The sequence below is a fragment of the Lygodium microphyllum genome, chromosome 8, assembly GCF_053477565.2.
Source record: "Lygodium microphyllum isolate KBCC chromosome 8, Lygodium_microphyllum_v1.1.10, whole genome shotgun sequence".
Taxonomy (NCBI): Eukaryota; Viridiplantae; Streptophyta; class Polypodiopsida; order Schizaeales; family Lygodiaceae; genus Lygodium; species Lygodium microphyllum.
Window position 1 is genome coordinate 107,053,005 of NC_141142.1, and position 13,163 is coordinate 107,066,167.

The following is a 13,163-nucleotide window of genomic DNA, read 5'->3' on the forward strand; positions in this document are numbered from 1 at the left end:
GACCGCCGATATCCCAACTGAGATTGGAGGAACGAATCAATCTTCTCGTTCCATGCACGCGGGGCCTGCTTGAGGCCATACAAGGCCTTCTTCAACCTGTAGACTTTCCCATCTGAAGAACCAAAGCCAGGAGGCTGCTCAACATAGATCTCCTCCTTCAAATCACCATTGAGGAAGGCCGACTTCACATCCAACTGATAAACAGGCCATCTCCTATGGCCAGCCAAAGCAAGAACAGCTCTAATGGTCGCCATACGAGCTGTGGGGGCAAAAGTGTCATGACAGTCAATCCCTGGGCGCTGGGCAAAACCTTTGGCAACAAGGCGAGCCTTGTGCTTATCCAAAGTACCATCACTGAGGTATTTGGTCTTGAAGACCCACTTGACTCCAATCACCTTCTTCTTCGGGGGGCGGGGCACGAGTGACCAAGTTCCATTCCTCTCAATAGCCTCCAACTCAGCTTCCATAGCTTTCTTCCATGGGGCGGACTGTAAAGCCTCCTTCACGGAGGTGGGCTCTCGATCCTGCATAACACGGGTCATCAAACAATAGTTGGAGCAAACAAGCTCTGTAGAATGTGCCTGGTGCCTCCGTGACTGCCGCGGACCATCCTGCGGTCCCCACTCCTCAGGAACCCCCTCGATCCCTGAATCACGGAGTGTGTCACGGGCCCAGCGAGGAGGAGGCCGAACCTCCCATCGTCGTTCTCCATCAGCAGAAGACTCTGGAATATCCACCGGTGGTAACTCCTCAGAGGTGTCCGGTGGAACAGTAGACTCTATGCCAGAAACAGAATCATAATCAAAAGGCACGGGCTCCAGTGGAACTGTAGAAGGAGCCCAACTCTCCCCTGGATCTCCAAGAACGGGATGCTCCCCACCCGTTGAAGTAGCCGGAATCTCCACAAACCACACATCACGGCTAGTGTACACATCCCGCTTGACGGGATCATACAGTCGGTAGCCTTGGGACTGGGAGCTGTAGCCAACAAATACCTGTTTTAGGGAAGCTGCTTCAAATTTATCACGGTGAGCCTTGGGAATGTGAACATAGGCATCACACCCAAAGACTCGAAAGTAAGAAACATCTGGCTTCGTCCCAAAATAAGCCTCAAATGGGGTCATTCCTTCCACGACCGAAGTAGGGGATCGATTAAGGATGTGGACTGCAGTAGCCACAGCCTCGGCCCACAGAACCTGAGGGGTCTGTCGGTGCTCCATCATGGTGCGCGCCATCTCGATCACACTACGGTTCTTCCGTTCAAGAATACCATTTTCTTGAGGAGTATTGGTATTGGCAAACTCCTGGTGAATTCCTCTATGTGCACAAAACCGAGCAAACTCATTAGACACAAATTCACCTCCCTTGTCGGATCGCAAGGTCTTCAACTTCCGGCCTGATCGGTTCTCCTCAAAGAGAAGCCAATCCTTGAAGTGCGAGAAAGCTTCTGACTTTAATGCCAAAAAATAGGCCCATGTCATCCTGCTATAGTCATCCACGATCAGCATGAAGTACGAGCTCCCACGCAAGGACTCATTCCTCATAGGGCCACATAGATCCGTAGATACTAGCTCCATCGGTGAAGTAGACTGCCGTGAAGCTGTGTGGGGAATGGCATCTCTATGCTGCTTCCCCCGAATGCAGGAGACACATGGCTGCTGGCTTACCACTATATCCGGCAACTCTCGAACAAGCTGTCCACGTGACGCCCTCCGAAGATAGTCATAGTTCAGGTGACCAAACCGAGCATGCCATAATTCTGACTGTGACTGTGAGGTAAGAAGAAGAGTAGAGAGGGCGGTGGAAGACTTCAGTTTGTAAATGCTGTTCTCCTCGTATCCGGATGAGAGAACCTCCCTCGATCCACGATCAAGGACTCGCACCGTAGTACTGTCAAACTCCACCAAAAGACCAAGGGAGCAAATCTTATGAACTGAAAGGAGATGGTACCCTAATCCTGGTACATGCAAAACCTTTGAGGTATGGGTACCACGTCGTCCATCTGGAATAAGCTGCATCTTACCCCGACCTGCAACAGAAACTGAAGAGCTGTCTCCAATGAGAATCTGCCCACGCGAGGGTCGCAGCTGAGCAACACCTTCTGATGAAGGAGTCATGTGCCGTGAGGCATCACTATCAACAATCCACTCTCGAGCCTGGGGAGCCGTCATCGCAGCATCAAAAGCATTTGGCGAAGCGTCCTCAATGACAGCTAGATGAAGAAATGCAGCTAATGAGGGTGCAGCCACCGCTCCAGAATCCTTGGTGTTCTTCTTGGTGTCCTTCGTGCCTTTGTCAGGGCAATCCTTCTTCCAATGGCCAGTCTTTCCACAAATATGGCATGTGGAGTCTTTGTCCTTGTCCTTGTCCTTGTCCTTGTCCTTGTCCTTGTCCTTCTTGGACTTGTTATCCCCCTTCTTCTTCTTTTGGTCCTTCCCCTTCTTCTGAGAGGCTTGACCTGTCAACGCCTCCGACTTGGAAGCATTCTGTCCCTTTAACTGTTCCTCTTGGTCCAAGACCATAGGAACCAACTCTTCCCACCGAAGAGTAGACTCTCGCCCCGAAGCAATAAGGGCAGAGTAAAATGTACCGAATCGTGGCGGCAACAGGGACAATAGTGTGATCGCCATGTCTTCGGAGGAAATCGGCTTCCCCGCATTCTGAACCTGCATCTGTAGCTGCCTTAGCTTGTTAATGTGTTCCCGTAGCGAATAAGACTTATTTACGGACAAGGTCCGCATCTGAACCTCCAAAGAAACCCTCTTCATTAGGGTCATCCGATTGTACATCTGATCAAGCTCCAGCCATATCTCCCGAGCCACCGTCAAGTGCTCGATGTGAGCGATCACGGCTGTAGTGCATGATAGAAAGAGAAAGGATCGAATCCTGGCATTCAGTTTGTCCCAATGAGACTGGGCCTTGGCCAACTCCGCACGAGCATCGGAAGAGAGTTTGGACTCATCTCTTACTGAGGGCCGGTCAATCTCCTCCTGTACCAACTCCGCCAAATCATAGGACTCAAGGATGGCCAACATCATGACGCGCCAAATGCGGTAGTTGTTGCCGTCGAGCTTCTGATCTGTAGGAAGAGCCGGTAAGACAGGCACCTTCCGGTCCATAATCGCCTGGAACTCCAAGTCCATCTCTGTAGACATCTTCACCTGCAATGCCTTCACAAACGCAAAAGCAGCCCCCTCTGACTAGGAAAACTCAGCCTGCTAAGGCTCTTCCGCGTCTTGAAGCTTCTTCACCCGCCGGAGGCGATGAAAAAGCAAAACCTGCACTTGTAGGCTGAAAACTCAAACTTCCTCCGCGTCAAACAGCAGCAAATCCGCCACCTGTACTCCTTTCCTATGCGCCCACACTCGTTTCAGCCTTGTTCCAAGGCGCAGCCCTCCTGTCTGCCCTTAAACGCAAAAAACGCAAATTTGCGTCGCGATGGAAACTCCTCTTCAGGTTGATTCTGCGCTCAGTCAGCCCTCAAACACTGCTCTGATACCATGTCAGAGTGCAGCGGTGCGGAAGCGTAGGACTGCGAGAGAGAGAACGCAGAGAGAGAAGAGAGAGAAAGAGACAGTGGACGATGAAGATCTGCTGTATAAAGAATGCTGAATACAAAGATATGCAGATATATACATGGGCGCAGTGCGCTGGACTGCGTGTCTCCACCTCGACGATGCAACCTGCTGTCCACCTCGAAGTCCGCTGCAGTTTGCACTGTCTGCCGTCTGAAATCTGTGAACAGAGACAGAATCTGCGCGTCACCGGTCTGTAATCTGCGAGCAGAGAAGTGTACCAGACTGCTGAGAATGTCGGGTATAAATAGCCGAGAAATGGGGCAAAAGAGGGCGCGAGAAATAACCAGGCGGCTGCATTAAATGCAGCCGACTGGCTGTTGCAGGTCGGACTGCCACGTGGCAGTCCGACTGTGCAGTCCGACTGCACCAGGCCTGCCCTGCTGACATGATCTGATCTCTAATAAGAAGAGTGCTGCAAGCAAAGTGTATTGGCTGAAAAAGCTTATGGATTTGCATATGAAAGAGCGTACAGCAATGTCTATTTACTTGAGTGAGTTTAACTCTATTTTCAGCCAGTTGGTTGCCTTGAAGTTCTTGATTGATGAAGGATTTAAGGCTACGTTTTTGCTTTGCACACTTCAAGAGAGTTGGAATACATTCAGGACTGCTATGAGCAATTCCAATGCGATTCTTTTGTATGCTGATGTAGAGAGTGCTCTAGTCATGGAAGAAATGAATCGGCAGAACAATGCATCCAGTAAGTCTTCTCTGCTTTGCATACTAGAGGCAGATCACAGCAGAAAGGCAAATCTGATAGCAAGGCATGCAGTAAATCACGTGGCAAAGATGTTGAATGCCACCATTGTGGTAAGAAGGATCACTTTAAACGTGATTGCTATAAATGGAAGAAAGAGAAAGGAAAGGGCAAGAAGACAAATGATAGCAAGGAAGAGAAGAAAGAGGGTCAACCCAAGAAGAGCATTGCCAAAATTGAAGAGGTGAATGCAGTCACTCATGACAGTGAGGACAATGGAAATGACGTACTCTTGGTCTCTTCACACTTTGGTGCACATGCTTTACTTGTAGATATAGATGAGGACATGCATACTTGGATTTTTGATTTAGGTGCTTCCTTTTATGTCACCCCTCATCGAGAGTGGTTCTTTGCCTATACAGGGGATTGATATGGTGTTGTCCATCTTGGGGACCACTATGCATGTGACATTGCAGGTGTTGGCAGTGTGCAGTTGTAGTTTTAGCATGGCTTTGTCTTCACACTTCAGCATGTACGGCATGTATCTCAGCTTAAGAAGAGCTTGATTAGCACAGGGCAGCTAGATGATGATGGTTTTCATACCACCTTTGGTGATGGAAAGTGGAAGATCTGTAAGGGATCTAGAGTGATTGCCAGAGGTTGTAAAAGTGATACTTTGTATCCTCTCCATGTATCTAGTGTGAGTGATCATGTTGTTGCCGTGACCGAGCAGTCAAGCATTTCTTTGTGGCATGGCCGGTTGGGACACATGAGTCAAACATGAATGAAAGTGCTTTCTCGTTTGGGTTACTTGCCTTGTCTTTGTTATACTGATTTTGAGCATTGTCATCATTGTATTTATGGTAAACATGCACAAATGTCTCACAAAAAATCTCTTTCTTTGAAATCTTCTTCTCTAGAGTTAGTACATTCAGATGTATGTCAGATGGAGAATTATCTTTAGGGGGAAAGAAATATTTTGTCACCTTTGTCGATGATGCTACACAAAAGGTATGGGCTTATCCTATTCGTAGCAAGGATGAAGTGCTTGACAAGTTCAAAAAATTCTTGGCATTGGTTGAAAATCAAACGGATAAGACACTCGAGTGTCTTCGCTCTAATAATGGTGGGGAATATGTGTCCAAGGCCTTTCAGGCATTTTGTGACAGCAAAGGGATAAAGAGGGAGCTCACTACCCCTCATAATTCACCCCAAAATGGAGTTGCAAAGCGTATGAATCGGACCATACAAGATAAGGTCCGTACGATGCTGTCCCATTCTGCATTAACCCATGGTTTTTGGGTAGAGTTTGTTATGACAGCCGTACACTTAATTAATCGGTCACACCAAATAGGACTTTTGGAGGGGGGGGGGAAAGGGAGTTCCCCAAGAAGCGTGGTCGGGCATGCCACCTTCATATGCTCACCTGAAAGTGTTTGGCTCCGAGGCTCTTGTGCACATTCGTAAAGAAAAACGCAGCAAACTTGAGCGAAAGTCCTGTAAATGCATTTTCCTAGGATATGGTGACAAGGGTGAAATGGGGTATAGATTATAGGATCCCGAGAATAGGAAAGTAGTACACAGTAATGATGTTATCTTCCGGGAAGATCGCATGCATAAACAGCCCGAAAAGACTGAGGAGGTCCGTAGGGTTGTATTCCAAGAAGAAATACCTTTTGGACAGCAAAATGTGCCCGTTGTACAGCAGCAAATACCTGCTGTAAATGAACCTGCAAATGCAGAAAATAATGCTGAAAATGATCAGCCAGCTATTGCCCATGATAATGAGCCACTACATGTGCAGGAGCAGCTAGGACAGCAAGCTGTTAATGCTGATTTGCAGGTTGAAATGCCAGGATAGCAAGCTGACAATGCTCAACAGCCATCAAACAATGATCATTGGGTTAGGAGACCGTCTAGGGCTACTAGACAACCTGATAGATTCATTCCTGGTGCAAATAATGTGGTTGATTATATCATGCTGACAGACCGTGATGCACCGTCTTGCTTCAAGGAAGCAATGGACAGACAGGACAGCAAGAAATGGATATAAAGCCATGTTGTCAGAGATGGAATCTCTCGAGAAAAATGACACTTGGGACTTGGTGCAGTTGCCTAAAGGACAGAAAACACTTCCATGCAAATGGGTTTACAAGATGGTCACTTCTGGTTCCTCACCAAAGTACAAAGCAAGATTGGTTGCAAAGGGATACAAGCACGAGCATGGAATTGACTTTGATGAGATTTTCTCTCCTGTAGTCAAGATGACTACATTGAGAACCATTTTGGGCTTGGTTGCAGCTGAAGATATGAAGCTCATACAGATGGGATGTAAAGACTGCATTCTTACATGGTGATCTGCATGAAGACATATATATGCAGCAGCTTGAACGGTTTGTTGAAAAAGGGAAAGAAAAGATGGTAGGAGTTTGTATGGGCTGAAACAAGCACCAAGAGAATGGTATCATAAATTTGATACATGCATGCAATCTCAAGGTTTCCATAGAAGTCAAGTGGATTACTGCTTGTACTCTAAGAAGGCAGCAGATGGCAGCATGATTATCTTGGTTCTGTATATTGATGACATGTTGATTGCTGGCAGGGATACTCATACCTTGAATTCACTGAAGCAAAGTCTTCATGGCAGCTTTGACATGCAGGATCTTGGTGATGCAAATCACATTCTTGGTATGCGAATACTCAGAGATAGGTCAAAAGGATTGCTCTATCTATCTCAGCAGGAGTATATCTCCAAGGTTTTGCATCGTTTCAATATGGAGGGGGGGAAAACAATTGGGGTTCCATTGCCTTCATATGTGAAACTCAGTGCAGAGGACAGCTCTACATGTGATGATAAGAAGGTTGAAATGGCCAAGATACCATATGCTTCAGCTGTTGGCAGTTTGATGTATGCTATGGTTGCTACATGTCCTGACATTGTCTTTGCAGTGGGAGTGGTTAGCAGATACATGGCAAACCCTAGCAAAAAGCATTGGGATGCGGTGAAAGGTATTATGAGATACCTCAAAGGCACAAAGGAGTTGTGCATCTACTTTGGAAAGAAGAAGGCATCTGTTGTTGGCTTTACGGATACAGACTATGTCGGTCATGTGGATTGCAGAAAGTCCACTTTTGGGTATGTGTTTACTTTCACAGGAGGAGCAGTCTCTTGGAGCTCCAGGCTACAAAAATGTGTCGCATTGTCTACTACAGAGGCAGAGTATGTGGCTGCTACTGAGGCATGCAAGGGGGCTTTATGGCTTTCATGTCTGGTGGGAGAGCTTGGCATCACAGAGTTACATGTTCTCCATTGTGATAGTCAGAGTGCTATCATGCTAGCACGGAATCCTGTCTTTCATACAAAGACGAAGCATATATATGTGAAGTATCACTTCATTAGAGATGTACTTGACAACAAGAGCATTGAGCTTGCCATAGCGTATACAAATGATAATCTTGCAAACCTTCTCATGAAGGGTCTTCCAGCAGAGCGGTTTGCTCATTGCCAACAGATGATGGGAGTTGGATAGATATATGTATTTCAACTTTGTACATACCTAGACTTAGTTGATTCTTTTCTCCTCTTAAATCACATTGCCTTTAGGTGGGAGATTGTTGGGAATAAAGACCCTCGTGCCTTTAAATGTGCTCGGGTGTGAACACACCCTTATCACTTGTACTTATCTATATATATATATATATATATATATATATATATATCTAAAAACCTAAAGTGGTACACTCGTCATTGTGCCCAACAAATGTGTACACTCTCTGCTCTGCTCTCTCTCACCCTCTCTCTGTCTCTCCGCGCGCAATGAACACCTACTGTCTCGATCTTCGTGCCTCTCGGTCACTACACATTTTGCAATCAGCATGGAATCCTTTTTCACTTTCCACAAACCACAACCAAATGTGGTGTAGCCATGCAGGTCAGAGGCTTTGCAATGCAAACAATACAAAGTGCCCTTGGTTCCTTTTGCAATCAGCATGGAACCCTTTTTCACTTTTCACAAACTACCACCAAACAGTGTGGTGTAGCCATGCAGGTCAAGCTGACCAATAGATAGTAAACTCTTTTTAATGCCAGGCATATATCTGACATCTTTCAACACAAGCTCTTGACCATTGTCTAAAGACAAGTGTACTGTGCCAATCCCATCAATGCTACAAGCATGGTTATTTCCAAGATTCACCTTTCCATAACTGCCTGCATTGAATATAGCAAAACACGCCAAGCAAGGAGCTACATGGAAAGAGACACCAGAGTCTACAATCCAAGTGTGAGTGACACCATCATCAACTGACAAGAGTGCATCAATCACATCAGCCTTGGTAATCTTCATGTCCTGCATGTGACATACAAGGGCATCATAATCAACTGCACAATACATCGGTCTCTCTGTCTGAAAGCTCCTCTATGACCACACTAGAGGCCACATTGGCCTTTTCTTTGCCTTTGGTTGCCTCAGATGCATCTGTCTTGTCTTCTTTCTTCTTTTTATCTCCTGCATTCTTCTTTCTCTCTTGTTTCTTCTTGTAATACTTGCAATCAGGTTTCTTGTGGCCCTTCCGACCACAGTGATAGTAAGTAATGTCACTCTTTTCCTTTCCTTTGCTCTTGCTCCTGTTTCTGTGCCCTGCATTTGCATTTTTCTTTTCAGCCCTGCCTCTTACATTATAAGTTGAGTTGCTGCCTTTTTCACTAGACATACGTCTAATTTCTTCATTCAAGATAGAACCCCTCACCCCATCATATGAGAGATTGGGGTTATTGCTGAGTGAAACCACCAAGGTCTCCCAAGAGTCAGGCAGTGCCATGATAAAAAAAATCGCCCTCAACTTATCATCAAAGTCCAAATTTGTATCTTTGAGCTGATTTAGAATCCCTATAAATGCACTCAAGTACTCAGCTGCAGGCTTTGACGCATCCAGTCGCATATTCACCAACTTGCGCATTAAATGCACCTGATTAACAGGGGTGGTGATCTCATAAGTAGTTTTGAGCTTCTCCCATATTGCATAACCTGTATCTAAACCCTTAATGTCTGTCAGAATGTCATCAGTGACACCCATCTTTATGTAAGCCACAACCTTTTTATTTACTCTGGCCCAATCTGCATCAGACATTAGTGCGGGTTTATCTTCCTACAAAGCATCCTCACAATCCTTTAGGAACAAAATGCCCTGCATACGGTCTTTCCAAAGGTCAAAGCCATGACCATCAAACCATTTGATCTCCATCAAACTCTTGATGTTTGAATTGGAAGAAGTTGCAGCCATTTTATTACGAACACAAGAGTAAATGCACTAATCTGCAGAAGCACAAGCTGAACCAGCAAAATACACTGCTGTTCTTTCTCAACCAGAAGTAAATCTCTGCTGTTTGTACATGAACCAGCCACCACATGGGCAAAAATGCAGAAATTTACCAAATTTTGCACAAATCCCCAAAATTTCAAAGTCCAAAATTGCATAAATGTCAGCCAATCTGACCCAGCTGAGCAAACTTTACCAATACATGAAAAGCCCCAAATTTCTGGGATCCAATGTCAAGAAATTTTACTCAAAAGAGCGAAATTCCGGCAAATTTGGCAAAATCCCCAATTTAATTGAGGTCACCACATGCAATGTCTGCAATTTCTGACCTGAATGGTGCTGACAAGCATGAACGAGATCAAAACTATGAAAAGCCCCAAATTTTTGGGCCAGATTCACACAGATTTGTGACGTGTGCTTCAACGCGTGAACCCCCATCAAAGGGAAGGAATTCTAAAGAGATTTGAAAGAAAATAAAGCTTTTAGCTCAAAAAATTGAGCACTTGCATCATTTTCCTGTTTTATTTCATGAGCACTTGCATTGTGCCGCTGCTTGAATTCTAAGAGTAGCAAGGTAGTATTACTGCATGAACAGATACCCAAGCTCATTGATGTCATAAATTGATATTTGATTGCTGTTGGCACAATACTACTTTATTTAGTTTACAATCTCTGCACAAAAGTTGCTGGTACTTTTGCTTTAATGCTGCAGAGATCTATGATGATTGGTTGTGATTCTTTGTCTGGATCGCTGCAGGTTGCTAGTTCTGATCTGCAGGAAGGTAAAAACAAAGCCATAATCCACAATAATAAAGGGTACGTATCCTCTAGAAAATCTGTGTAAATGATGGTGAAAACTGAATTTTGTCACCATGGGACTTAATGGTTGCATCTTACCTTCTTTTGAACCTGGATAGCTGGTTGGCAGTTATGTGTTGGTGAAAGCGGGCGACATTCTTCATGCAATTGAGGCTAACTGCACGTCTTGCAAGTTCCCTGTCATTGAAGGCAAGGTGAGCAGGAAACTTAGTCAATAATAGCATCGCCATAGGTTGAGCAAGAATATAAAATAAGGAGAGAGTTCTTGCATAGGTCGACGGTTTGTTGTCCATCATCATGTTCTTGAGTAAAGATGGTTGATATCAATGGTATCTTAAAGACATTTTTGAGTTTGATGTTGATGCTATTAATCAAACCGATCCTGAAAGTATAAAATGTTGATGTTTTGAGTTCGTAGGTCGTTCAAGCAGAGGACGGAGAACTCAACATTAGTTGCCCTTTGTGCCATACAAAATTTTCTCTAGTTGATGGCAGGGTAATTACGTACTGCCCCAAGGATGGTCCTTTGCAGTGGCTTATTGGTACACTGAAGCAAAAGGCTACACCAGAAGCAGCCAAGGTCTGTTTGGGGTTTGCAAGGTTATTTCCTTCTGCTTGAAGAAAAATGGATAATGGATTCCACTCTTGAAAATTTGCAGGTTTTTCCAGCCCGAATCTCAAACTCAGGACGGGTTTATGTACGATTTGCAACTGTGCAGGTTATCTGAGATGCAGTAACAGGATACTCATTATTGGCTGTTCTAAAGCTGATGCAGCAGGTAAGAATCTAGCTGTAAAACCTGCATCTTTGTTGAGTTCGTATTGTTTGTTTACAAGTGGCATTGCCACAACTGTGGAGTCCATATTTTTGGGATACATGTGATATCACCTCAATTTGTTTATGTGCAGCTGTACCTATGGAGGACTGAGGAGGAACTATGGAAATCCTCATAAAAACAGTATTAGCATTGTCATTCAGATCAGTGTGACACTGGAGAGATTTGTACAAGGCAGATGTACCATATATACAGTGAATTCTTTTAATTTTCAAAGAACTGTAGGTTCCAACAAATGGAAAATTCTTTGTACTTAGTATACAATTGGACCTAAATTCTGCATAAAATTGGAACTTGACGTAAGCGTATAATATTTGGTGATGCTCTCATCAGCCACCTTGTGTTGCTTCCTTCTTGCTACACTTGAATACGGTGAAGGGGCCAATAAAGTGACACCCCCCAAAAAAGGAAACGCAGCCCCATCCCAATTGAGTGACAATTTTGTGAAAAAGATGTGGCTTTTTTGGGTACTTAGGATTATGATTTAAAGAAATTTAAATTATAGATAAGCTTAATGTGAGTCAAACAATTGAGCCATGTAAATTTTTTATATTTTGGATTTTATAAAACCTTAAAGCAATGTATCCTTTAAGTGTCACTCTATTGGCCCCTCATTGTCACTCTTTTGTGAACCCTTCATTGATATAAATAGCTTGTTCATTTAAGAATATTTATGAAACTCCGAAAAAAAGGTCATAAGGGAGGATTGTTAGAGGACATTCTATTGGCCCCTTTAGCTTATATTATGGTATGCACTTCTCGATCCTAGTGCTAGCACTTTTGCATATCATATTAACAAATCCAACCCGAAAAACGATGGTTTTGAAACACGTTTTTTGCCAAGCTATAGCTTATCCAAGGGCTATTATGAGCTCATTTCTTTGGTAAAAACTTTGCCAAATACGATGTGATAAAAGTGAGCGCATATTTTTGAATGGATTTAGATGTATCTCATTTATGAATAGGGAAAGGATAACATGGGTTACCAAATGTTGGGATCTTTATGAAAAATATCGTTTTTAGTGTGTACCACTTTTAGACTTAAGCATGTGTGAAGCTCACATGTACCTAACCTAGGTTACATTTTTGTTTGGGCTTTTTGGAGATCATTTTTGACATTGAAATGGCTAGGTTATGCTCAAAATCTATTTTGAAGTTGAAAAGTTTAGTTTTTGGCCAATGGTAAGGCATATCCACAAGGATAGAGGATTTTTCTCTAGATTAATGTTCTATCTCAACTTACTAGTAAGCTTCTCTTGTTGAAGTTTACAAAAAATGTTGGTCCCATCTCAACTAATGTGGGCATATGCAAGATGCCTAGATTATGTATGCTAACATTGTGGAGGGTGAGTGGGTGGATCTTTCTCAATTGTAGGAATTAAAAGGGGATCAATGAAATGGTCGTCTATGTGCTACTAAAGAAATGAAGCACCCAAATTTGATTACAAGAGCATTTGTTTTTTACATGTCCAAAGACCTTGCTTAAAATGAGGTGTATGTAATGTAGGTAGCATGTCTTTGATCTTTGAGTTAAGTTCTTTTGCCAACTTCCACAAAAATATCTCCAAGATAACAAAAATATAGAATGAATCACATTTTCAAGGTTGCCACATGTCAATATATTTTAATGGACTAAAATTGGAAGTAAATGTGTTGAATAAGCAAAATGAAGATGTAGTTGGGATGTTGAGTTGACAAGCAAGATTATTATTGTAGTATTGCTATTCATTCCCAAGTCTTTATTTAAATGTGTGGCGAAATTTTTCATGTGACTAGATAGAGAATCAAAAAACTTTAAAGACGTATTTATTATTGTCAAAGCTAGAAAAAGTTGTGTGAGAATCCATTAAGAAGTCTAAAATATTAATATTTCAATAATTATTATTATGATAAGTTCACATGTTTTACAAAATGTGA

The 13,163-nt window shown here is 43.5% G+C and overlaps 1 protein-coding gene across 2 annotated transcripts in view; it reads left to right on the forward strand.

Annotated features, from left to right (window-relative positions):
- The window catches only part of LOC148032703 (uncharacterized), a 28,103-nt gene extending 16,348 nt beyond the window's left edge, over positions 1-11,755 (forward strand). The window contains exons 3-7 of one of the 2 annotated variants that reach the window (XM_087684157.1): positions 10,349-10,407; positions 10,520-10,604; positions 10,829-10,990; positions 11,130-11,189; positions 11,320-11,755. In XM_087684157.1, the coding sequence (XP_087540283.1) occupies positions 10,349-10,407; positions 10,520-10,604; positions 10,829-10,990; positions 11,130-11,138 (315 nt within the window). In that variant the 3' untranslated portion in view covers positions 11,139-11,189; positions 11,320-11,755. Of the gene's footprint in view, positions 1-10,348; positions 10,408-10,519; positions 10,605-10,828; positions 10,991-11,069; positions 11,190-11,319 lie in introns of both variants that reach the window. The other variant, XM_087684156.1, reaches the window with a different exon arrangement.
- Positions 11,756-13,163: the final 1,408 nt, after the last annotated feature.